This window comes from Lissotriton helveticus, chromosome 7, assembly GCF_964261635.1.
Source record: "Lissotriton helveticus chromosome 7, aLisHel1.1, whole genome shotgun sequence".
NCBI classification, from domain to species: domain Eukaryota; kingdom Metazoa; phylum Chordata; class Amphibia; order Caudata; family Salamandridae; genus Lissotriton; species Lissotriton helveticus.
Genome location: NC_136068.1, coordinates 97,704,471 through 97,732,016, shown reverse-complemented (window position 1 = coordinate 97,732,016; position 27,546 = coordinate 97,704,471). Strand labels below are relative to the sequence as shown.

The 27,546-nt window shown below is 46.1% G+C and overlaps 1 protein-coding gene across 6 annotated transcripts in view; it reads right to left on the bottom strand.

Moving 5' to 3' along the window:
- The window catches only part of OSBPL2 (oxysterol binding protein like 2), a 341,693-nt gene that overhangs the window by 109,985 nt on the left and 204,162 nt on the right, over nt 1-27,546 (bottom strand). For all 6 annotated transcript variants that reach the window (XM_078651596.1, XM_078651593.1, XM_078651598.1 and 3 more), the window contains 2 exons: nt 22,820-22,917; nt 7,802-7,984 (listed from right to left, as the gene is read on the bottom strand). In XM_078651596.1, the coding sequence (XP_078507722.1) occupies nt 7,802-7,984; nt 22,820-22,917 (281 nt within the window). The remainder of the gene's footprint in view (nt 1-7,801; nt 7,985-22,819; nt 22,918-27,546) is intronic.

Sequence of the window (27,546 nt, the reverse complement as noted above, 5' to 3'; positions counted from 1 at the left end):
GGGTGGGATGAGGTATAACCTCACGTCATGGAAGTTAGTGTGAGGTCGGGGATTCAGGAATCGGGGACTGGTGGAGTGTCGCGCTCTGGCGCGCAGTCACTGTGTCGGGGTGCACAGCCTAAAGCCGTGCCATGTAGTCGGCATTGCTTATCTTGCCATACAGTAAGCATTATGAATGATTAACACACTGAAGGAGACAGAATACTGCAACGGGGGGAGCAGCTGATGATCCGAAGTAGTTGATGTCAGGCAGGTGCCGAGGGGGACATGACGTCACTCACATACTGATGCGGAGGCCGGAAAGCGGGAAGTTTTGAGGAAGCCAAAACCGGCGCGGCTCCGCGCTAAACTGGTTTCTGAGCGGCATCATATAATAGAAAAATGATTTCTGTTTCTACCGAGTACTCGCTGTTCTTTTATTTATTAACTACTGCAAGTAATACTTGTCTATCTGAACTCGCAGTAGTTGCAGGCGGCGCACCGGAAACCGGGCCGCTGACGCTCACTTAATTGTACTGGTGTGACATTTATGAAATAATTCTTGAATAGTAGTTCGCCTGTCTGACTGTGTCCGCTATGTGCGTTTCACAGGCTCTCCTAAGGCTTCACCAGCAATCATGGAATCACACATGACGTGCAGCTTGCGGCGGCCGAAGTTACCTGATTAATTAATGTATAGTCCGGGCCCAGGTCCTACGTGGGACAGAGAGAGCGGCATGGAGTTTAGTGATTCTCCTCGCCTGGTTAGTAATGTGAGCTCTCTCTAAACCGCTGCAGTGACATCAGTTGACAGACAAGTACTCTCATCAGCGTGCGTCGTGACCGTCACACATGTCAGACTACTTTTGCACTTAGCTGGATGTGTCTGGATCTGAAGGGTAGAGGTGGGGTGACATAATTTTTAATAAACTAGGGCGACATATGAAAAAGGAAGAACACAAACAGATGAAATCCTAACATCTGGATTGGTCCTGGATTGAACCCGGGAAGAATGCGTCCATAAAAAAAAAGCATTGGGCTCATGCTCAATTGCATTTGCGAATATATACATAATTGACCTACTCATCCTTTCCCTTTTAGCCATGGGTTCTGTTTTTAAATGTTGGAATTTGCTCACGTCCATATGGCTACCAGACCTCGTTCTCACTGAGCAGAGGCCCCAATTTGATAACATTACTCATATTCTCTTTTCCAGGGCGGTTAAATAATTAGCAACCTGGTTGCATTTATTAGTATGTTAAAGTTACTGTGTCTGGCACGGCGCAGGTGACATACGTTGGGGCATCTCTGACATTGTTTCCCTGTTGGGACAGGTCACTCACGTGACATCAGAGAGGCCCAGACCAAACGCTCTCCTGAATTTGCAGGGAAGGAGGGACCTACCACAAAGGCTGGCAATCTATGTTTGGAAAAGGCTGGAAGCACAAGCCTCAAAACAACACACAACCGACACAACACAGCTCCTGGGCTTGAGTGCAGAGACTTGATTTAAAATATCGCAAAGGAGCTTTCGCGTATTTGTGTGATTCTAAGTATATGATTTGGACATGATTATGATAAATAGAAGTCATTTAACAATTATTTCTTACGCTGTGCACCACTTTATTTAGAGTTTCTAATTCCTTAAATGAGTGTAATGTCTCGTATTTATGTTTTCCTCATCTTCATAGCTTTATTTTGCTCGAGAGAAAGTGTCACTCATAGTCGTTAAAATGTCACTCATAATTACTCTGAAATGATGACCATGTCACACATGGCAATCTGAAACCTTGGCAGCTATGAATACAGGCAGAGTGAAAATGTACCGTAAAATATGTAACATCGTATATGTAGTGCTCACAGCTTTTCCTTAGAAAAATGTATGTAAAAGTCTGTCTAAAGTATTGAATACGGTAAGTACCCTATCTTGATTCAGATGGCTTCTCTGCACGTCCATTAACAGGAACGTGTGGCTAGTGACGGTAGTTAGGAGGCTGGTACCAGGGGCTGTGGGATCTCATTTCACTGCCAGCTTTCAACGCGCGTGACCCCTGCCACGAGAAGGGAAGGCCATTCCCGCCCGGCAGCCTTCACCTCCCGAGGCACGTGACGCGCAGAGCCGCGCGCCAGGCTCGAGCCGCGAGGCTCCGGGGACCCGCGCGCGCCGTCTCCACACCCTCGGCCATGAGGAGGTGACGTAGCGGAAGAGTCTGCCTGTAAACACCGACGCGCTGGCCTCGGGCGCCGAGATTGACTGTCGCCGGTGACAGGACTGTCCCCATTTACCGCGCGCCAGCCTCAGACGTCACTGATCAACGGATAATGTCCCGTCCACTGCCCGTGCAAACCGCCGCCTCTGCTCCTCGGCTGTTCAAGGCCAGGCTAGGCCTGTCCTCCCTTCATCTCAATCTCGCTGCCCCACAGATCCCCGTCTGCCTTTCCGTAAAGGGATGACAACCCCAGCCCGAATCATCGGAGGCTGAGAGGCACGACTCTTCACAGGGGCCCCCAGATACCTCCCAGATTTAGCTGAGAAACCCCAGGGAGAAGCAGGATGTTTACACACATAGTACCTTTCCCAGTATGGAGTCTTATTAGGACAGTCTGCCCCCATAAAGTAATGTTTCACCAACCTTGCAGTCAGTCACTGAACAGCTTTTCCTTCTCATTCGGGTACATGTGACCCTGTTGCACTCACTGCAAGGAGTTATAATGATTTTGTTTCATTCTGTCCCCATGTTTCGCATGGCCTGTTGCATCCACCACCACCAAAGCGGTGGCCATTACTGAAGGCGGTGGTGAAGTAATTCAGGCCACCTCAAAGGATCACTGAAAAATAACTTTACATTAGAAAGGGCCGCCACCACGACTTTCAGAAGATCTCTTCCGCTCGTGGAGATTGCACCCAACACCTTAGTAACAATAACTAGGCTGGACCAATCTATGTGCATGAAATACTGAGCTAGAAACAATATAGTATAGTGACAGCAACATTTACTGAGATTTCTCTATAATTCAAAATGTACACATCTATTATCAGGCTAGTTCGGCTCAGTGGCAAACACAATGATTTGCCCCTATAAGTTGCGTTGCATTAGAAATCAACGATGTTCCTATAGACCTTTTCCATGCACCACTCGTCGCATAAGACAGCTGCACAATTCCCTTCCGCGTTGTTTGCTCGCAGGTCAATGCTCACCTTCCAATAGCACGTCTCAAGGCAGGCAAGTTCAGCGTAACAGCCAAAAGCACATACGATTCATACCCCACCCTATTCATATGTAACTTGGACTACACTCCACACCAGGTTTCATCTCCTATAAGAAACACATTCCACTGGATGGTAATTCGGCCTATTCTTGCTATCGGATGTCAAATGTTCATTAGACGGCTGATGTACACCAGCCGAGGTGAGACATGGGATCCATACACTTCCAGTTCTCAAGCTTGTGCTGCTGTTGGCCTTGATCGGCCTAAAATGCGCACAAGGTTAGGAGACTGAGGATCCATTTCCACTTCAGAGCACCTGCGTCGTCACCAAGACAGAAACATTTCATACTAATGACAGAGTGATTAGTTTTTGTTTGTGCATTCCTCATTAGATCACTCAAGCACATTATTGAAACAATGCACAGCTGTCCAATCCTAAAACCGGAACTAGATGGGATCTGTGGTTTAATTCATAACACACACATGCCCACCCCTTCACACCCAAGTTGGGTCGGAGTACTTTAAGTTGAAAAAATATGTGTCTGACATGCGCATACCCACATATTTCCTTTGTACCTGTGAGAATACTAATTAACATAGCCCATTATTTCAGGCACTACTTTGAAATGTGCTCAGAAATGTGACAGCCGTCCTTTAAAGAGAAGCAGAAATGGACACAACCATCAATTACATGTTACTCAGAAACATGTAGACCTGCATAGCAGGCCCATGGTTTTTCTTGCATGACACAATGACTTGATTGAATTTTAACATAAGCACTGGGCAGCAACACAAACCTCACATATCTACTGCAATTCTTTACAAGCGTTCTTACTTAGTATAGAAAAACATAACATGAACTGAGAACACAAAGTTGATTCCAGCTAAGACCAGATAAGTTTAATGAAACATGACAAGGATCAAAAGCGGATCCACCCACTTGCATACTGACAGCATCACCACATTGTCAGCTCTTCTTTGGGCTCTCTCATCGATCTTGCTCCCCAAGAGTTCCTCCTGGGAGACCAGCAGCAGTGGGTTAGAAGACCTGACCCTGGGTCTTTCAGAGGCTGTATAGCTTCCCCACGGATAAGAGTCAATGACATGTGACCCTCCGATAACACCAGAACAATCCAGTATAGGCCACCAAGGAGGTGGGTGCTCCAGGTATACCACTGGGATTTGTCCGAGTAGCCTGCCTTGTCAATTACTGTCTGCCACCAGCATCTTTCCGATGGAGAGGAGGGCATGAAAAACCCTGCTATTGAGGCATCTTTTTGAGTGAGAGAAAGCTGTGCTCTTCTGACGACCCGGAACCGACTTCATGCTGTCAAACAATCAGGGAAAGTGCTGGAGGAGGACAGGAACTCGTGGAAACTGATGCAGGGTGAATGTGATTTTATTCTATCCAGTTCAGCAGCCCAGCACCTGCACTTACCGCATGCAGTTCTACATGCTGCCCTGCAACGCGGCCTGCATCCTGCTTTAGTCCATTCAGAAAATGTAGGAACATTCAAATCGCCTTCTACTTGGTCCGTCAAAGCACAAAGGGAATCCTTAGTCTCAACCTTGGGAAACAGTTCATAGGCCTCTGAAAGTATCAGCCACACACCAAAGTCTGGTTTAGCCAGAACTTAATTTTGCATGAAAGGGGAGCTGGTGCTGATGCAGAAGGTCACTTCCTTTCACACTATTACGTTGCAGGTACTCTTTATTTATGTTTTGCTGTCAGCCACAAAAACTCAGATTGCAGTCTTTCACTTCTGTCATGTGTTTGCCGATTTGGCCTTCTTTGCGTCTCTTGCACCTCGACGCCCTAACATTTCTCTTCAGACTGGGGACCGGCTGCTGTACCACCAATAACCATAAGGATTTTCCTTATTTCGTCTTCCTCCGGAGGGAGTTACATGCCCTACAAGCTTGGTTGGCCCCTAAGACACCATACGCTTGCACAAACACAACTAGACTGCTCGGATGGAGTGCACTGCAGGGTGAGACCGAGTTCATGGGGTCACACTGCACCCGTTTACCTGATGGGCCAGGCAACACACACACTATCCTTTGAAATAACCATTATGGCTTTGTTCGGTCAAATACCATTACTGCCATGTCTGTGCACTGGTCAAGGGCTCTGAGTGGGTGGGTTTCTTCTCTTTTTCAAATTATGTTGCTCATCCTAAGCAGGATGGGAAGGTGGCGCCCAAGGCCACTGGTAGCCGAGCAGAACTGCACGTATTAGGGCTGTCGCAAATGTATGTTTTTTCCTTAACACCTCAATCGCCCCAACAGCTTATTTTTTATGAATGACAAACATCTAAGTGAAAATAACACACAAGAACATTCTTGACAGATTTTAATGTCAATTTCGTAATAAAGAACTGGAGATTTGGCTGAGACTCCAAACAGGATAGAATTTTCTGCGGTGAAGTCCTGAACTCACTAGTATCTATGGCACCAGTAAAGGTGGGATCGGGCCAGAAATACTCATCTGTAGGGAGGAGCCTCTTGCTTCTACCTTACTTCCAGGGGCAAAGGGCAAAGCAACATTAAATGCTGTGTGTGTATTCTAAACATCACCCATAAGAACATTTCGTTTAGAGGAATGTAGGATGTCTTACTCATAGCACCTACACCCCCCAGGTGTCTGCTGCGAGTATCCACTGTTCAATCAGGACTACACACTCATACACCACAGTTCAACAACAACATGATCGTTACATAATCCTATGGCCTAGAAGTAAGAGTTGCGCTATATCCCCTAAACCCTCTGTGAACTCCAGGAAGGATACTGTTGTGGGCCATTACAAGTAACCCAGAGTCTCTTGAACTGATAATTCCAGGCCCAGAGACTCTAAGCCAGCTTTCGCCGATGCAGGCGTGCACCTGGTAAAACCGCTGCAAGCAGGGCAACAATCCCCACCCATCCCCTGCAGCAAGGGGGTAGTATACAGTGTTCCACTGACCCAACCCCACCCTGGGCTGCACTACTCCCCTGTCATCAAAATGTAAGTTGATTTCCCCCAGAATCTGGGTAATGTGGAAAAAACTCTGGGAAACAAACTGATATTTTCAGGTCTAAATGGTTATTCACCATTCTGGGGACAAAACTCTTAATTGGCAGAACTTGGTACCGGGATATCAGCCAGAGTGCGAGACTCTTGCACTCCAGAATCTTCGCACCAAAATAAAGCAAACTCGTAATTGAGTAACTAGGATTGTTAATCACCCTAAGAATAAATCTTACCCAGATATTTTTAAAAAAACATACTGATCAGAGTGCACATTTCTGCTGTTTCTTTAAGAGTAGACAGACAGACCATTGCTATTTTTAGTGACAGAGGATAAATGTTTAGCCAGAATAAAGGGAATAGAAAAGTGCAGTGATTTACATTACAATAACTTATTAAATATTTTTCCAGCATTATAACTGACGTGGGTATGTTAATCCAACAAGGGAGGACAATTACAGCCAGGACGAATTTTGCCAGTTAATTAAGAACTACTTAGGCTCCAAACAACAATTACTCATTTTCCGAATCATTGCTCTCACAAGTATTAGTCGTATGGTGAGATGATGTTTCAGCAGCATGCCCCAAGAAACCATTATTCTAGGCCTTGTGCACAAGTAATACTTTTCTACCTTGATTCTCTCACCACCCAATGAGGTAACAACACATTTAAGAGCAAAACGCTATGCTTAGAACAGTCTTCTCCTGTGGAACTTATCTCCTCTTGCACACAGCCTTGAAGCACATTTTCTGAGCTTTAGTAAAGACATTAGAAGCTATTGGTCCCAATAGGCCTTTGACTACATCCCAGCCAACTCTTTCTGAAGCAAGTGAACGAACATACATCACCGCGGTCTTCCAGGAAGCAGTGGTATATCCCCTGAACTCTTATACACTTCCTTGTCCCTATCCTGTGCAAATCGTTTTAAGATGTCCACTGGCCGCCGACAGCGCTTTAGTAGAACACCAAATAAAAGAACCAATAAAATAGTGTTGGCTAACTTATACAGTCCACAAAGGTTAGATACTAAAGCCTGGCGCATGAATAACACGGATCAGGTACATCCAGTGTACTTACAGGGAGTGCAGAACCAGCCAATGACCAACAGCATCAGCTATATTAGCCAAAGCCAATGAATGCAATACAGCTCAAGCCAGTGAAATGAGAGGAACACAAATCCTAAAAGCACAGCACCAGCTAGCAGGAAGAAGGCACTGCACCACAGAATTAGAGACGGAAGAGCGCTGTCAGTGTAATGCAGCACTTGACAACGCCAATACATGCAAAATGTAGTGCAAGGCAGTGGAGGGCTACAGAGTGCCTGATAGAACAGAAGCAGTCAAGGGAAGTGCATACAATCTACAACACGTGCCACAAACCAAAACCGATCTCCGCAAGGCAATGTATATCGCTGCCAGTGCAGTAGAGAGTGTTCAAGTGCAGCAAAACGGGGCACAGCAGCGTTACGAGGAAAGTACTGTTCTAAGCTTTAACAATTGAAATCCAACCATTCAGGCAGCACAATATTCATTCAACGTCTATCATTCATCTCCCAATAAGGATTCTTAGCCAAAAAGGACTACTCACTCAAACAGATACTCACTTGAGAAATTCAAGTGTTATGGTCCCTCGAGGTTCTGCCTCCACGCTCTTCCCCCAGAACTTGAGCTTTGGGTAGATGGAGCCATGAAACACAAAGTCCTTATTGAGACCCTCGGAGTAGAAAGCGCTGACGGGTGGATGGTGGCTCACCTGCTCAGAAATGAATCGGAAGCCCAAATCTTCTCTAGAAAGAGTAGGAAGGAAACATTATCACTAGAGAGATACTGCATGGTAGTTCAAAATCACATTAAAGGGCAATTACTTTCAGCATCTAACAGTGTACCTCAGCTAGGTCTGCTTTAAATGCGCGTAAAAGGACTGCTGGATGCTGCACAATTAATGAAATGTACTTTGAAATTCCAAAGACTCCTTTTTTGTTCCAGAATAGGGCTTAAAAAGGCTTAGAGACCAATGTGTCTAAAGAAAACAGTCTTTGTATCTACTTCTCCAGCTGTCCATTCACTCTCCACCACTCTTAGACCCCAAGTATGAAAGATCTCCCATTTAACTCTAAACCAGGGGGACTCAGCTCAATTTCTTAAGTCTTTATTATCTGTTCACCTCACAGGGGTGACCATTCAGAAATCAGCATTGCAATGCAACTGTGTAATATCAAGTTTTACCTCACTTTCCTTCATACAAGTTTACTTTTCCTTTCCATCACTCAATGTGGTGGTATACAAAGAAAGAGGGGGTCAGGTAGAAATGCAAGTCTGCTGTGTTTTGATCTCAGTCCAAAAATGCAAGAGTAAGGAGCATGCACCTACTTTGACTTCTTTTTCTCCCCACAGCGGTTTGGCATGACAGACGACATTCAAACCTATCCCCAATTGCTGGAAAGAATGAATGTGAAGCACTTTGAACCAAGTAATTTTTTGCTCAACCGTGAAAATCAATGAGAATGCTCTTTATATGCTCAGGTCATCAATTTACACTCTAGTTTTTTATTTATAATATATGTAAACCGCATGATTGTCAATGAGAACATCTTGAGACTAGGAGGTTATTTGATTACCACAAAAAATATTTACTGGGACAAGAACCAGGTTTTGAGGAGCTGACAGAAGAGAGGAATTCCACTTTTTAGCACTAATTGTAGAATCCTTTTTGAGGGGAGGGGCAGTGGTGAGCTGTTTTTTTTTTCTTCTTTTTGGTTTTCCTCATCAATTTGATCTGCTTTTAATCTTGCTGAAGTGCACTGTAAACTGGGCCACTGGAATGATGCGGTAATGGAAGACCAAATTGTTTGGCAAAAATTACTAAATTATGCAGGAAGAAAATGCTAATTATGCGGCATTATGCAGCATATTTTGTGATTGCATCAGTTCTTTTATTGTGACATTTTTACACGTTAACACTGTCTGGACAAAGGTTTCACCATGTGAGCACTAATTTAACAAGCAAATACAGCAATATGCAACGAAAAGGAGAGCGGATAACCTTTGCAAAGTGCCTTGTGCTTCGCAGCAACAAGCATTGCCACACTTTTAGTAACTTTTGATTTCTGAGCTAGAAACAATTTAATGCTTGTAATAATCTGAAAATAATGCAGGAGATGGTTTATGTGGCACATCCATAATTATGCGAAAAACGCAACAGGTTGGCATAAGTACGGTGGTCCTGAATATAAGACGCTGGGTCTCTTGGCACTAGAACAGAAGAGTTTGGAGGGGCAGCAAAAATAGGATTAAGCCAGATAATGTCCGAACGGCTGAGTTTTAAGACCTTTCAAGTGACCTAATGCTTTTAAGTTGGCTGGTAGATTCCACATATAGGACCAGAATAGAAAAGGCCTGACCAGCCCGAAGGATTCTGTCAAAATCCGTGGGATTCAAAGTAAACCCCGAATAGCTGAACAAAGAAATATTGAAGGGCAGTATTCCACTATTAAAAAAGATGGTGAAATGCCAATGGTGGGTTTGTGCACAAAATACTGGACTTAAATATGCAAGTACACATGGGAAGATAATGAAGTGTGACTAGAGATGGAGTAGAGCTTAGCCAAAGCCAAGGAACCTTGGGTGCGGGTGTCTTTGATAACTAAACTGCATATTTAATTATGGGCGACTTGCAGCTGATGCATTAGTGACGTTTTAATACCGTGGCGCAGGATATTGCATAAATAAAAGGTCAAAAGTAAGGACTGCCCACAGTTAATAAAAAGATAAGAAAAAAAAGTAAGGACCGCCAATGCGGCCATTTTCCTACTCTATGTGGTAAGATATGTAAGAATGAGGCAGAGTTTTCTCATAAAGCAAGAGATGACACTTGAAAATCCATTTGAAGCCAAGCATCTGCCAAAAAAAGGAAGGTTCCAGAGGGTTTGATGGACACTCCACAGCCATTATTGAAGTTTAGTCAGTATTCAGTTATGCACAATGATGGCTCACCCAGTTAAGCACTGCCGAAGACTATTTCGGATGGCCGGGCGTCAAAAGGAATCGACGTTTAAACTAAGAGCATTAGTGTTTAATGAGTGCAGGATTAGAGCCTAAGGCGAAAATGAATGCCACTAGCAGTCTCATATATAAATTAGAGAAATGAACGCCACTAGCAGTCTCGTATATAGATTAAATAGAGAAAGTAACGCCACAAGCAGTTTCATATATACATTAATTAGGGAGACGGGGTCCAAAACCCACCTCGGAAAGTCTGGAGGGTTCAAGAATGAAGGGGTCCCAGAGTCCGCTGCTGAGATCTGCCCAACAGAAATGATGTAAACCCTGATATACTGAGCCCTGGATACCGATCTCTAGAAGATGGTTGAAGGGAATTTTAAGATGCACCAATACCAAGTGCCTCTGATAAATCCGATAAAGTCAGTGCCCCGATACTGCTCGAGTCCGCATCCATACAAGCCTACCGCTGCCATGCAGCTAGTTTGGCAAAGCGGTTAGAACTGTTGCCTGTAAGAGTGTAGTCTAAGATGTCATATGATTCTGGAAGTCATGAAGCGGTTTGGCAATGGAAGTTTCCAGAACAGTATCTGCAGTAGGTAAACATAGTAGCAAGTGGATAATTGGCAGGATTGTGAAGCTCAAGTTTGGGTTTTTTAAGCAGTGGTACCATTAAGCCCAACTACAAAGCTTCAGGAACATTTCCTTCAAACAAGGAAGAATTAAGAATATTCATCAGAGGCGGCCTGAGGTAGGCTTTGAACCTGAGAAGCAACAAGACCTGCAGCGGATCTGAGGGTGAGATCGACCTGCATTGAAAAAGTAAGCGGAGGAGTGAGGTTGAGTGTAATCTCTGGAACAAAGATCAAAGTTCTATTTTTGGAATGAAAAAGGCAGCTAGTTCATCACATAACCACAATGGAGTTGACACGATTTTGTCAAAAAACGAAACAAAAGCAAATGACAACTGTATTTCCAGATTGTGTGTTTTTAGTTCGCTAGGCCTATTTTGTAGTTTGCTTTTGCGGATTCATTGGAAGTATGGCATTAAGTTCGTTCAGCGTTTTTGGTCAAGAAATTAGAGGCATCTTGTGCTAACTGTAACTTGATTCCAGTCTCTCCTGGTTATTAAAAGGTTGTTCTGGCTATCTCTATAGTTTAGTTAAAATAATGAATTTAAGCAGGTGGTAATTTAACCACACCAACAGTTTCATAAATACTGCTGAAATAAGATATTCTTATATAACACTAAAATAAAGAACATATCTGCCTTTGTGTGTGGTTGAATGCACAAATCAAGTAAACAAACAAACTTGCATGGTGTCCTTAGGGTGAGCTCTAAATGGATAAGAAGGGTGTCCAAAGTGTAATTTAAAATCCTTAAGCATCATACGGGGAGAAGGAGAACAACTGAAATCCATAATCCGCAAAGTAAAATCCTCAAGAAATGCCTGAACGTAATTAGTGGAGCGATTTACTAGCATGAATGTAAATGCTTTGTGTTGAAGGTGAACATTTCACAAAGTTCTTCAGAGAGTCAGAAAGAAGGGCGAGGCTTGCACTGAAAACGATACAATTATCACTTCTAGCGCCAAGATGCCTTCTGGTGACCACACTTTGTTTTATCATCTAACAAAACTTTGCAACTGGCAGGGATTTCTTAAACTAAGACTCTGGAATAAGGACCATAGGTACACTTCAACATATTTAAATACTGCTTTGCTTGCATTTCCTCCATTTTCATTTCAGCATATAAGCTAAGTTAGCCGGATAGGTAGAATCACTACATCTGAAGATCTGCTTCAAGGAAACACTGATGCGTGTGCTCTACGGCGTCAGTGTGCCAAGGGAGCCAACAGTCTTCAAGACAAAGCTCCTGAACCAGAGTTGTAGGATAATATATTTTTTTCAAGTTATTGTAATCGTTTGGACTAGTTTGCTCCTATTTTTGACTCGGGGGGGGGGGGGGGGGGAAAAATAGGGAACATGGGAAAAATACACCAACTGAGGCTATCTCAATGTTTTTTCACATTTTTGTGGTATAAATGCACGGTTTTGACTTAATAGTGACATGTCATGTTAACTCTGCAGTGCAGATCTGCACCATTCACATTGTTGACATTAAAACACTAGCTTTCCAAAAATACCCACCTGAGGGAGGTCCCCTAAGCTCTCTGATATTACAGCGTACGTCTATCATCTTGAAAAGACCAAGGAATGATACAATAAAAAAAAATCGTGCTGAAAGAAAAGGAGTTGTCAAACATGGGATTGGCTGGGGGTTTGCCACCTACCCACCGCAGGTAAAGTTAGATATCTAAGAGCCTCCTGGAATTTGGAGACCTCAAATGAACAGGAATTAATTGGATGTGGCACAAAATATCACATGTAATAGAGGAAGCAGCGAGTGGGCTTGTAGGTTGAATGTGATAGGAGAGGGCTAATTGTGAACCAAAGGCGGCGCGGGGTTCTCCAAAGTGCCCAAAGAGCAGACCACCTGACATTGCAGGGACTGAAAGGATAAGAAATAGCGATCATGGAAAGCGAGTGGTTTGAGACTCCTACACTTACTTTGAGCTGGTGTTCTAAGATCACTCTTTTGGAAGGGCTCTAAGCATCAACAGGGGTGATGCAACTCTTCAGTGGAGGGACCAGGTTGAACGGTTGAAAAGTGAGTGGTTTAAGATGGACTGACACCCTTCACTGGAGTCCTAAAAGGAAAATGTTACTTAACTGTAACAATTGGTTTGCTGCTTGTAGTGCTATAGATTCACATGCTGTGAATGAACATCTTATAATAATCTGGCGTCTGGGGAGGTGGGACGGCACCTGTGAATCTACAGCATAAGTTGCAAAGCAACAGTTAAAGGTAACAAGTTCCGCTTCGGCATGTGGTGCTGTAGATCAGGTTCTATGCATAGATTATAAAGTAGTGCCCTTGGCCCTACAGCAGTAATTTGCAAGCAGATGAGAAAGTTGTTTGGAATAAGATTTTATGGTTAATTTGCCAAACCTATACCTCTTGGCAGACATGATTGTCAGCACATTAATACGTGGTGCACGTGAACAGTGTTGACCTAGCTGAACCTTTACATCAAGCAGGATATTTCCTAGGGAAATATAAGGGCTCCGAGTACAGGGGTCGGCTTAGCTTTGGGATAACACACTTGAGCCCATGGAAATATCCGTTGGACAAGGCCTGATTTGAAAATAGGCTTCCCTACACGGGACTTCGTAAGAGCAACAAATAGTTGCATTGTTTTCTGAATGTGGTCTGCATGGTGTATGTAGTACATAAGGGCTCAATTGACTTCTACTGTGTTTTCTGCAAATAACTGAGGCTGTTGAGAGTAACTTAGGAAGTTAATATTGGTGTTAAAATGTAACAGGTAGATAATCTTAGGCAGAAAGTGAGGATTTATTCTTGGAACAGCCTGAACTTTGTGCATTTAAATACAAGGCTCCACCAAAGGACGGTCTTGCAAATCACTTACACTACGCAAGGACATGATTGCAATGATGAAGGGTACTTTCCACACGGTGAAAATCAACTGGGCAATAATGTACTGTTTCAAAAGGGTGTCCTGTTATCTAGGTGTGGATCATATTAAGACCCCATGAAGGATGGATATTGGCCCTTGCAGCGGGCCTACAGGCTTCTTTCAGAATGACCATGCATGATTCTGGAAGTTGGTGGTACCAGAAATCTAAGACCTCAGGTGCCAAATAGCAAGATTTAGTGGCTTTAGGATAGGGTATCATTGCTAACGCTGAGTTGTATTGGAAGGTCTGCATGTAGTGGTAACTTATTATGTGGATGAACAGACACGTCTGGCATTATGCAGTACCATTTTTTATCTTGCCCAAGTGTGAGGAATTAGGATGAGCGTCATGGGTGCCAAGGTCATGTTCCCCATTATATGGAAGCGCTGGCAGTGGAGGAAATGAGTAGCCAAATATCCCAGAGCAGTTTATCCTGGTCGCTTTACCCAGCGGCCGTGGGTGTGGGTAACAGCATGCAAAGTCTGGGCACTTTGCATTTTTTCCAGTGAAAAGTGATCAACTGTGGGTCATTCCCCATTGCTGAATGTACTGATTCAGTACTTCCATCAACTCCAGGAGATTTATTTAAAGTTGTTCTTGGTAACAAAGCCACATAAGTGGAAAGCCTAGGTTGCAAATTTTTTTTGAGCAAATTAGCTTTACATTCCAACTGTAGTTCTAAAACCTCTGCAACTTTACAGATCACTACAGTGAAGGAGGCGCTTTTCTCAGGGGGAGAACACCAATGGGGAGTCCAATTCAGTCTCTGCTGAGTTATCAAGGCCACTAGCATTCTGAAGGTCTAAATACAGGCCGGCATCAGTCTACTTCATCAACATCAGCTGGAACATTCTAAACATCTGGTATCCTATCTGAACCTGAACCAAAGTGGCCTCAAGGGCCATAGATACTGATGTTGAGGCAATGACACCACCAAAGAATCCGCACACACCATGGGCAGTGCCTTTGAGATCTCATAACAAGACCTTGCCCGAGATCTACCAGAATTCAACTCTGGATCGGATCTGAAAGAGGTGTTTCTAGAACAGGTGCAGAGGTAATCCTCTGTACAACAGAGTACCTTAGGTCCTTACTCTGGGGTGGACTTTAGTTTGGTACTGTATCGTTGCCAAAAGGCACCTCCTCTATGTGGATGGCAATTGACTCCTTAAAATAAGACTGCCTAGATCATCTTTTCAAAATGTTCACAAAGAGCCAAGAGTCTTGCTAGCACTGATGGAAATAGACACCCAAGCTTCTGTTCACACTTTCAATGATGACACTGGAGCATCACTTAAGACCACATTGAAAACAACAGGATCCGGCCAGCACTCCTGGAGCAAATCCAAGAGTTAATGCTCGTGAAGACATGAGTTGTCTACTATTATATAGCTGGAATAAGAACACTCAGTGGTTTCTGGTCACTCATTTGAAAACATTCCGTTTCTAACTGCAATGGCTTGCTGCTTATATCATCCAGGATACACAGTGCAGCTCATAATGAATAACACAGGCTTAGCAACACTAGTTTAGGTACATGCTCTCCCATGCTGGATTTTTATTGGACAGTGATGTAGTGACGAGCAACGTGAATGACAGTAAACTTGGGGCACAGAAATTGCAGCGGAAATAGGACTGCCAAGGCCAATGAGTACTCCTAATTCCATTATAGTGTGAGGATTACACGTTCCCTATGTTTAGGTATAGTCATAATCGTGCAATGAGGTCTGTGCAATAAACATTATTAAATATCTATTCAGTATTTAGTCAATCTTCTGGGTACAAGGAGACAACGTTAAACCATGTAGGCTGGGAGGACAGTACAATCTCCTACAAAGCGGCTGCAGCCCACCAAGCTCACAGAGAGCACAACATGTGGGTGATGCCTTAGACTGCCTTTTTTTCTGGATGGCCAGCCCAGAGACACAAACTCCCCTCTTAAGGATGCACATCAGAAGAGACAGCACATTCCCCAACCAAGATTAATCCTAAAAAAAAAACCTGCATACCCAGGGTCCTTTCCTCTAGATTCTTCGCACACAATATCTTTCCCAATAGAGATTTGACCTACAAATAAAGGGGCAATGGTGCTTATCAGAGATGTGTACAATGGTCCCCAATATCCCTTGTTCTGCTTGGCTCATCTTTTCTGTTCACATCACTCTTATGCTTTTCGACATTACTGCCCACTGAGAAGTTGAATTTCAAGACAATGGACTACTTTCCTTTGTAGTCATCATTTCTTCCTCCAACTATAAGAACTATAGTTACTTACCTGTAAACTGTGGTTCTCCAGTATTGGTGTCTTTCATAGATTCACATGCTTGAATATCCCCCGTCGTCGAAGTGGGAGTCCCACGGTACATAAAATAGCAGTATATATGCATGTATACATGAAAAATATAACTAATAAAAATATACATACATATAGTGCAGTAAATTGTAAATTCCAAAAGTACCATAGAACACAATAGGCCCATTGAAAAGCCTAAGGGAGAACTCACTTTAGTAGCATATCAGAGTCATTATGTGTTGGATCACATTCCAGCCAATCAGGCTGTAGCCTCCTCTAGAACCTTCTCCTCAGAAGCCCAAGTCCTCAGATTTTCGTAGCACAGAGTAAGTAAAAGTGCCTGAGGAGAAGAGAGCCTCTGAGGGGAGGATGGGAGGGTCGCATGTGAATCTATGAAAGACACCAATACTGGAGAACCACAGTTTACAGGTAAGTAACTATAGTTCTTCTCCAGTATTAGGGGTGTCTTTCATAGATTCACATGCTTGAATAGAGTAGAAAGCAGTAAATGATCACATAAGTCATAAAGGTAATACATCAAGCAAAGAAGGTAAATATATATGGTAATAAACAATAAATACCAAAACATTATTACTAGAAAACAAAACCTTTATGACTGGAGGTGGGTAGCAACAGAGGCTCACCTTTACTGGAAAAGATTCCGCAGCACCGCTTGACCCACTGCCGCATCCGCGGCATCTGTTGATTGCAGGCAGTAGTGCTTAGTAAAAGTATGGCTGCTCGACCAAGTAGCAGCTCTGCAGATCTGGCGTAAGGGTACCCCCGCAAAAAGGGCAGCCGAAGTAGACACTGCTCTAGTTGAATGAGCTCGAACAGGAGCAGGAAGGGGCTTTCCAGCCCGTTGGTGGCAGAAGGATATGGTAGAGGAGATCCACCTGGTTATAGTCTGCTTGGTAACAGGTTGTCCTTTGCAAGTTGGACCATATGCCACAAACAATTGATCAGATTTTCTGATAGGTGCAGTTCGTTGAATGTAGAATTTGAGACAACGTTTCAAATCTAATGAATGCAATGACCGCTCAGCTGGAGTTTGCGGAGCAGGAAAGAAAGTTTTCAGAATTACAGGTTCGTTGAGATGAAAGTCACTGGGAACCTTCGGGATGAACTTAGGATTAGTTCGTAATGTCACAGCCTCTTTGGAGAATTTTAAGAAAGGAGGCTGTATGGTAAACGCCTGGATGTCACTGACACGTCTTGAGGACGTTAAGGCGAGTAAAAGAGCAACTTTCCACGTGAGAAATTTAAGAGTTGCCGAGTGAATAGGTTCAAATGGTGGTAGAAGTAGTTGAGACAAGACCAAATTCAAACGCCAGGCAGGCGGAGGGCGACGGATAGGTGGAAACATCCTAAAAAGGCCCTTGTAAAATTGTTTAATGATCCTTGAAGAACATAAAGATGTGGAACCATCATGGCGGAAACGGGAAATCGCCGCCAGAAACACTTTAAGAGTTGAGTGGGACAGACCTGATTTTGCCAGGGATAAAAAGAAAGGTAAAATTTGTTCAGGTTTTGCAGTCATTGGGTCCAAATCCTTGGTGCGGCACCAGACACAGAAACGTTTCCACTTGAGTTGGTACGTTTTTATGGTGGAGGGAGCGCGAGCCCGCGCTAACACCTCCCTGCAGTCCTTGTCAATAGTCAACCGTGCAAATTCATTGTACTCAGGTTCCAGGCATGGAGTTGAAGGTATGCTGGATCCGGATGACAAATTTGTCCCTGCTGCATCGTGAGGAGGTGCGGCAGAGGATGGAGTGGCAACGGATCGGACTGCGAGAAGAGGAGCAGGTCCGTGAACCATGGACGTCTCGGCCACTTGGGTGCGATCAGGATGATGCGACAAGGTTGGAACCTCATCCTGTGTAACAAACGAGGGATCAGAGGAAGTGGAGGGAAAGCATAGATGAAATCGTTCGACCAATCGATCGAAAATGCATTCCCGCTCGACTCTCTGTGGGGATGCCGACTTGCAAAGCGTGGGCATTTCTTGTTGACAGCAGTCGCGAAAAGATCCATCCGTGGCTGGCCCCACCGCCGGAAGATGTACTCGACCGTGGGCTGATTGAGTTCCCACTCGTGATTGTCTGATGACGCTCGGCTGAGTGAATCCGCCAGAACATTGGCCACGCCTGGCACGTGAATGGCTGTGAGATGAATTTGACGTTGGATCGCCCAATCCCATATTTCTTGTGCTAGTTGAGAAAGTGGAAGAGACCTCGTGCCGCCCTGCTTGTTGAGGTAGTGCATGCTGGTGGTGTTGTCCGTCCTCACCAGCAAAGTGTGTCCCCGCACTAACCTCTGGAAAGATTTGAGGGCTAAGAAAATCGCCAAGAGTTCCAGACGATTGATGTGCCAAGTTCGTTGTATTGCTGTCCACTTCCCTTTCACAGACATGCCGTCGAGATGCGCTCCCCAGCCTTCGAGAGACGCGTCTGTTGTAAGCGTCAGAGTTGGGGGTTCGTCCTGGAATGAACGGCCTGCAGATATGTGTGGAGGGTGAGCCCACCACTCCAGCGCTTTCTGTATGCGAGGTGTTAAAAGGACCTTGTCCTCGAAGGACCCCGACACCTGTTTCCACTGCCTGTCCAGTTCCTCCTGGAGAGTCCTCATGTGCAATCTGCAATTTGGAATGAGGTGGATGCACGAGGATGCCATGCCAAGGAATGATTTGAACATTCGGACAGAAACGGACAGTTTTGATTGGAGGGAGCGCACCATCATTAACATGCGGTCCTGTCTTTCCTGGGAAACGTACACTTTTCCCTGCCGAGAATCTAGCAAGGCTCCGAGAAAATTTCTCCGTTGCGAAGGTTGAAAGTGTGACTTCTGGCAATTGATTGAAAGCCCCAAGGCGTGGAAAAGGGAGACGCAAACTTGAGTGTGCTGCTCCGTCTGGTGAAAAGTGCTTGCCTTGATGAGGCAGTCGTCCAGGTATGGGTAAAATTGGATACCTTGGAGACGTAGGAAGGCAGCTACAGGGGCCAAGATCTTGGTAAAAACCCTTGGTGCCGAGCGGAGGCCGAATGGCAGGACTTTGAATTGGAAGTGTAGCTGTCCGACCGTGAAGCGGAGATACTTCCTGTGTCTGGGGTGGATTGGCACATGGAAGTAAGCGTCCTGAAGGTCGATTGTGGAATAGAACTCGCTTGGATTGAGAAAATTCAGAATTTGGAGCAGGGTTAACATCTGAAATGTTTTTGAAATTAGAAATTTGTTTAGAGCTCGTAGATCCAATATTGGACGCCATTCCCCCGATTTCTTCTTGACCAAGAAAAAGCGGGAATAGAACCCCTTGCCGCGTTGACCTTGCGGCACTAGTTCGATGGCTCCTTTTTTGATCATTAAATTCACCTGGGTCAGAAGGTCCTTGAAATGAGGGGGTGGTGGCCCCGAAGGTGGATGATTGGGTGGAAATTTGGTGAATTCCAGGGTATGTCCTTTGGATATAACGTCCAGGACCCATTGGTCGGAGGTGATTGTAGACCATTTGTAAAAGTATTTCGAGATGCGACCTCCAAGATGTACGGTCGGCAAAAGGAAGGGTCTGAGGCAGTCACTGCTTCTTGGTGTTTGATCCACCTCTATAAGTGGATTTCCTTTGGTAAGGCCTGGAGGTGGATTGTCGAGTTTGAGATTGATAGGCACCCCGCTGTCTGTTATCGTTGTAGGTGTTGAATGAACGATATTGACTTGAGCCACGAAAAGTAGAGGAGCCTCCGCCTCTACCCCGTGCACCCCGAAAAGGCCGTTTCTTGTATTGTAGGCTCGCCAGGGATTTCGCAGTGTCAGTGTCCTTTTTTATTGCCTCAAGGGCATCATCCACATGTTTGCCAAACAATAATTGTCCGTCATAAGGTAAATCTAGGACTCTTGCCTGTACTTCAGGACGGAAAGTGGTAGAACGCAGCCAGCCTTGACGCCTCAAGACTGCAGCCCCCGCCAATTGACGAAATCCCGTGGAGGAAATATCGAGTGCACACTCAATGATTTCGGAAGAAATCAACTCTCCCTCGTGGATAATCGCTTGTGCTTCTGTCCGGATTGCCTCAGGCAGCTGAGGAATCAATGCAGCAATCTCGGACCACATCTGGCGGTCATAACGGCCCAGTATAGCCAGAGTGTTTGCCGCCCTCACTGTAGTAGCCGCCATGGTCGTGAATTTTTTTCCAATGGAATCCAATTTGCGGCCTTCCTGATCAGGAGGAGACGTGAGTGGCGTAGCAGGATTGCGCGATCTTTTTTGCGCAGCCTGAGTAATTACCGAATCTGCCTTCGGTTGAGACACTAAGCAGGCCGGAGAAGACGCCGGTGCTTTGTATTTCCTGTCTAATCTGGGTAAGACCGCAGGAACAGAATTGGGACGTTCCATCAATTTAAGGCCTTCCTTCCAAATATATTCCACGATTGGAATAGTGTGGGATTGCCTCTGTGAGATGTCTTTAAAGTCGTATAGAAAGCAATCACTTTCATGCTGTTGTTGTTCGACTTTGAGATGAAACCGTTTTGTAGCCCGGATCATCAAATTGTGGAAATGTGCCATGTCCACTGGGGGCGAATGTAGAGGTGAGGTGGGCGGAGTGGAAGGTGTTTGAGCCCTATAATCGTCCCACTCAGCCATGTCGGCGTCATTGTCGTCGTCATCTGTGTTGTGAGGATCCGGATCCTCATCTCCAGTGTCAGGGCGAGTACCATCCGGTGAAGCCGGTGAAACTGGTGTAGGTGCCTGAGGAAGGTGCGGTTGAGGCTGCGGAGGAGGCAGTGGTGCTGGAGAAGCAGGAGTAGAAGAAGGAAACCTGCGGTTATAATCATCCAGCATGTGCTGAAGGTTCATCACCAAGGACAGAGGTATCTGGGTAACAGGCTCTGAAGGCACCGGTTCGGACGTATCAACAGGAAACAATTCAGTCCCATCTTCGACATTGTCCAACACCTCACCCTCGTCACTATATTCCTGGCACTTAATGTTCAAATCCGAAGGACTTGTTGCCTGTTTAAATAATCCTTCCACTTCCGAATCGTTTCCGGATTCTTCCCCACCAGACTGGAATAATTTGTCTGGAAGACGAGCACCACTCCTCACAGGACTCAGTTGGATGAGTGGTATGGTCCGCAAAGAAGAAGCAGTAACCACTGTGTAGATGGAAGCCGTCTTCGGTAGAGGTTGGTGCGACGCCAACGAGCCCGTTGGCGTAAATGCGGCACCGTCAGCAACGCCCTGAGGCGATTTGGACGGGATTTTCTTCGTCGACGAGGATTCCTTGCCCGTCGACGAGCCCGTCGACGGGAGCGGGGCTTTGTTCGTCGACGAGAGTGGAGCTTTCGCCGTCGACGGCGAAGGCGTCGACGGTATGAGAGTCGTCGACGAGGCCGTCGATGAAGTAATGCTGGCCGACAAAGACGTCGTCGACGGGGGCACCGTCGACGGGCCCGTCGACGGGGTGCTGGGTGGAGGCTTGGTCTTCGTCGACGATGGATGCGCCGACGAAGGGTGCGTCGACGGCTTCGTCGTCGACGGGGCGCTGAGTGGAGGCTTGGTTTTCGTCGACGGTGTATGCGTCGACGGCTTCGTCGTCGACGGTCTATCCTTGCCGGTCGTCGACGAGATCTTCACCACTGAAGAGATGGGTCTCACCTTCGAGGTCGCCGTCGACGAGGTGGTCGTCGTAGCGCCGGTGGACATGGAACATGTCGTCGTCGACGTGGAGGTGGTAGAAATGGATTTCGTCGACGCTGAAGACGTCGACGGGCGCGACGACGAGCCCGTCGACGAGCCAAAACCAGATTTCTTACTGGTAGGTAAGGCTTTGGGCGCAGACGTCAGAGAACCAGGTCCCGTAGACGTGCCCTGAAGCGAATCCTGTGGGGAGACAATCCTAGAGGACTCCAACAGTCTACTCTTCTTGAGAAAAGGAGAAGGAGCCTCGGTCTCAGACCCACGCTTCTGAGAGGACTTTGAAGCAAAAGATGACAGGCTCTCCACATCAGAAACCACAGACTCCGAAGTTCTCAACTTCTGTAGCCACAGAAGGAGACGGGCCTCTCTATCTCTCAGAGTCTTAGGAGGGAAAGTACGACAGTACTTACAGTTTTTCACCTCATGGTCTGGGTAGAGACAGTAAATGCATTTACTGTGTGGATCCTCGTGGAAAAGGCGCAGTTTACCACATGAAGGGCAGGCTTTAAACAGAGATTTCTTGTTTGAAGACATTTTCTTGAAGAAAAAACAGGTAAAGTTGAAGAAAACTGAGCAGAGCTCAGGGAGACTCCCTTCACACGACGTGCGGTAGAAAATCTGAGGACTTGGGCTTCTGAGGAGAAGGTTCTAGAGGAGGCTACAGCCTGATTGGCTGGAATGTGATCCAACACATAATGACTCTGATATGCTACTAAAGTGAGTTCTCCCTTAGGCTTTTCAATGGGCCTATTGTGTTCTATGGTACTTTTGGAATTTACAATTTACTGCACTATATGTATGTATATTTTTATTAGTTATATTTTTCATGTATACATGCATATATACTGCTATTTTATGTACCGTGGGACTCCCACTTCGACGACGGGGGATATTCAAGCATGTGAATCTATGAAAGACACCCCTAATACTGGAGAAACTTCTTTCAGTCAGAGCAGATGGCAAAAAAGACACATGTATCTACATCGTCCAGCCCCTAGCCTTAACTGGCCCGCAGCCTCACTCCTTGGAGATTCCCTCTTCTCTGCAAAACAAAACGGAAAACAATTTTCTGTAAGCAGAGACGCAGAGACCTACCTCGTTAATTCATACGTCTCTCCCAGCAAAGGGTTGAAGGGTTTGCCGGTTCTTTCCCATTGGGAGGCGACCGCAGAAACAGCAAAAGCAGCTACAGTCTGAAGAGAAAGCCCAACTGTGTTACTAACAGTACAATGAGCAATGAAGACACTTATATTCCTGGAATATCGAGGCGTTCTGTTTAATTATTTCATTTCCTCATGCATTTGGACCTTGCATCCAACAACAGAGATCAGTGGCAAGTAAACACAGGGCGTAGTTGACAGGACTTGGCAATGCAATTGTTAGAAAGATCAATTTTACACACATTACTTAATCATATGTTAGCTTAGCTGCAGCTCGTAAATAATATAAACAAGCATCCCCATTGGCCACCAGCCCAGTAGGAGTTCTGTCCTTAATTATAGAGACATTTTCCCTCTCAACATAAGATCCAACATTCAGAAACGTGTTTCAGTACAGCCAAGAGCATAGCAACCAGCCACCAAACATCTTACCCTTCCCTCCACTGTGTGTCCTACCCTTGTCCACCATTCACCCCACAAAAGATTCAGTTATCCAATTAGAAACAATCTCAGTTAAAGTGTGGTCTACTCTCAGGCTGATCTTGCAACAACCCCTCATCCATCTAGTTATATAGGCACCAGCACCGCTGTATTTTAGAATTCACAAGAGGAATGGCATCTCGCCTGGTCCAGTCTACTGTAGTCCTTTGTCTACAGTGAAGTCATGATCTTGTGATTAACATGATGAATGCAGAATATTGTGATCGGGATTACAATCAAGATCTGTGTGTGCAGTCCTGTTTTAGTTAGGCTTATGATCTTCCAAATATGAATACTTTTCAAAGGTGTTCCTGTAGCTGCAGATCAATCACTTTAATGATCTTTTGTTTTTTAAGTAAACAAAGAACTCCCCCTGAGTATTGGGACGCACTACAAATGGCAAGCACCCTAACTCGGCTTAAAGTGTTTTTATTATATGCAACAGCTTCAGTCAACTGTTTTAATTTTATCAGCTCAATCTCTTTAATGGAATCTCAGTAATGCAGAAAAAACATCAAAATCTTATTTTTTTTTGAGCCGTGAAAATAAAACGCCCTCTACAGGAGATATATTTAGCAGGATCACTGAAAAATAACAAACAAAAACCTTTAATTATTCTTTTAACAATAAACTCAAATTTGATATGGCTCCCTGCACAGCTGTGAGTTCCTTAACATAGACTAGGCACCATCTGGGCGAAAATTTGCACTTACCTCCCGTCCAGACATACTATCATTACAACCATTTTGGAGCCAATCATTAGAATACTAGGAATCAGGAGTGTGGTGTAGAAAGCAGGACATCATATCCAGGAGAAAGGAAGCAAAGCACTGTGGGCTATGTGTATGCAGATTGTTTTGCTGCCATAGTTATGTGAAGTTCTTGAGTTTAGCCCTTCGTGAAGCTTCTTGGTTGAGCTTCACGTTTGCAACGTTTTGCTCCACAGAGCAAGATAATTATTACTACAATCGAAAGCCAGATGTAAAAAGTATGAGGGATTTTTCTGTACAGTTCTGCCTTATTGCACAATGGAAGAACACGGTTTTCTGAGACAATATCGTATGCAGAAAATGCATGATAGCGTGAAAAAGAATATACTACAAACTGTAAGAAAAGTCACGATTTGGAAACAAATATGGCTAAATGAAAAAACGTTGCTATCTTCGCAAGGTGTTTTATAGTCCTATGTAACAATTGTGTAATGATGGCAACGGTCTAGTTGCCGTACGCACGCACGCATCCCTACATCCGCAGGCCAGGCATGGCCTGCGGGGAGGAATAAAAGGAGGACGTGCGCACGCACACGTCACTTCCGACTAACACCAAGTGTCGGACTGAGTTACTGCGCTGAGCGCTACCAGCCCCCGCGCTACAGCGTTAGGCCAACCTGCGGCCTAAGGTGCACCCTACCCCAGCACACAACATTGGCGACGAGCGGAGGGGGCCCAACCCTCGCCCGTGCACTGGTGGCTGGATCGGAGCTGCCTGCTCCCTACGAGGTGCCTACCGCGCTGCGTGTCTGCTGTGACACTGGCCATTCCTGAGCCTGCCTGCTCACCCCTGCCTCATCCACGTGTGGGCCCTGGAGGATCCTGTGGCCGCCGAGAAGACGCGGCGTTGCGGTGCGCTGCATCGGGCCGAAGACGCGACCGCTTGCCATTTCTCACGCATCTCGCGTTAGCCGCGGATCTGCGGAACGCCCTGCCTATGCTCACGCATTGAGCGTGTGACGCGGGAAAAAGCCCTGCCAATGCTCACGCATCTCGCATGAGACGTGGATAACAGCCGGGAGTGTCTTTCTCCGCGTCCTGGAGGGAATGCACGCAGCTGGACAGCTCCAAGAAGGACCCCTACCAGAGCCCTAACGCCCCACGCTGACGGTAGTCGACTGGGCACTCGGCGGAGCTGAGGTGAGCCGCGCAGCTGCCACGTGGTGCCGCGAAGACCGGCGGAACCGGGAGGAACCATCAGCCAGAGCGCGCAAACCCCACTAACTCTGTGAGCAAGGGAGCAGAGAAAGAAAGTCGTCCCAACGAACCGCCGCCATGGGGGACGAAGACGCGCCAGCCGCCACTATTAACATTCCATTTCAACACGCTGCCACTGGGGTGTTGCCACCTTTCAGCGAAACAGAAGACCCGTCCACAGCCTCACCAAGGTGGAAGATATGGCTCGAACGACTAGAAAACTACTTTGTGGTCACAAGGGAGACAGACAAAGCAGTAATGAGGTCCCTCTTACTACATTACGCAGGGGATGAAATATTCAGACTATTTAAACACTTGCCCAACACGGGGGCGGCAGATAACTACGACGCGGCAGTTGCTGCACTCAATGGCCACTTTGACCATCAGCTGAATTTAGACTTTGAGGTTTTCAAATTGGGTCAGGCCCACCAGAGGGAAGGTGAGACGATGGACCAATTCTATGCCCGCGTCAGGGAGCTAGCCAGCTCCTGTACTGACGAGGACCAACCAAAAGCGATAAGGAGACAAATTATTCAAGGGTGCCGAGACAAGGCACTAAGAGGATCAATTCTTCGTAAACCAGGGATCTCATTGGAAGACATACTAATCCTGGCCAGATCTCACGACCTCTCAAACGTCAGGGCCACCGCCATGGAACAAGCACTACACAAACCTCAAATCAAGGCAGAAACCGTCAAGACCGAGCGGGCAGATGCGGTACGGCCCCAACCACGTGGACCACCACAGAAGGAATATCGGAGAGACCCGCCCCGAGCACGGTGTGGATACTGTGGGCATGAGCCCCACGCGGCAAAAGACTGCCCAGCCCAGGGCAAAACCTGCGCAAATTGCGGAATTCCAAACCATTTTGCGACAGTGTGCCGCAGAAGGAACACGTCAAAGACCTTCAAGAAGCCACGGACACCCACCAAAGCGATTCGACAACTATCGCTGGCTGAACCACCGCCATCGAAGGGAGAGAGATATTTACCCACGGTGAATGACGACTCGGAGTCGGAGGATGAAGAGGCATACATTGTCTCGTTCGCACGAGAGCTCAAGCAACGGCGGCGGCCGCAGCCGACATGCATCGTGCAGATGGCGGGAAACGAAGTTAAGGCCATAATGGACACTGGCGCCACGGTGAACGTAATGGGTCTACAGTAATTCAAGAAGCTACGCCCGCGTGTGCTTTGGTTGTAAAGTATAAAATAAAAATATATTTAAAAAAAAAAAAAATGAGAAGCTACGCCCGCGCCCCCAGATACTACCATCCAAAACGAGGATATTCGCCTACGGAGCAGACACACCATAACCCCTTAAAGGAAAGATCACGATACCTATCCAGGCCGACGAGTCAGAGGTGATGGCGACAATCCACAAATTCAACCGGGAGGCCGACACTCTGCTGAGCAGCCACACGGCGGAAGACCTAAAACTAATAGCGTTTGCCAATCGCATCAGAGCACACCTAGTGGATGAACTATTGGGACGATTCCCCGAACTATTCCGAGGCCTGGGCTGCATAAAATGTGAACCCATCAAGCTGCACATCGACAGATCGGTTGCTCCCACTGCACTGCGCCACCGTCGGATACCATTTCACCTACGCCCACTGGTGGAGAAAGAACTTGAAAAACTAGAAAACCTGGGAGTCATAGAAAAGGTCACGGGGCCACCCCGTGGGTATCGCCAATGGTCATAGTGGAGAAACCGAAGCAACCAGGCGAGATCCGCCTGTGCATCGACATGCGGCTGCCAAATTCCGCGATCCGGAGGGAAAGACACTTGACCCCCACGATGGACGACATTGTTGCTGACCTGAACGGGTCGAAGTGGTTTTCGAAAATAGATCTGAACGCCGGCTACCATCAACTACCATTAGCGGAGGAAAGTCGTTTCATCACCACGTTCAGGACCCATCTTGGTCTCCGACGCTACAAGCGATTAAACTTCGGCATCTCCTCAGCGGCGGAGGTGTTCCAGAACACCATTCGGGAACTCCTGTCCGGACTGCCGGGGGTAATTAATGTCAGCGACGACATTCTGATACACTCTGCCACCGCGTCAGAACATCACAAATATCTCCAGGATGTTCTAAAGAGACTGAGTACCTTCGGGGCGACACTCCACAAAGATAAGTGTCAGTTCTTTCAGCCATCCATCGAGTTCTTTGGATACATCTTTAACCAGGAGGGTATTCAGGTAGACCCGA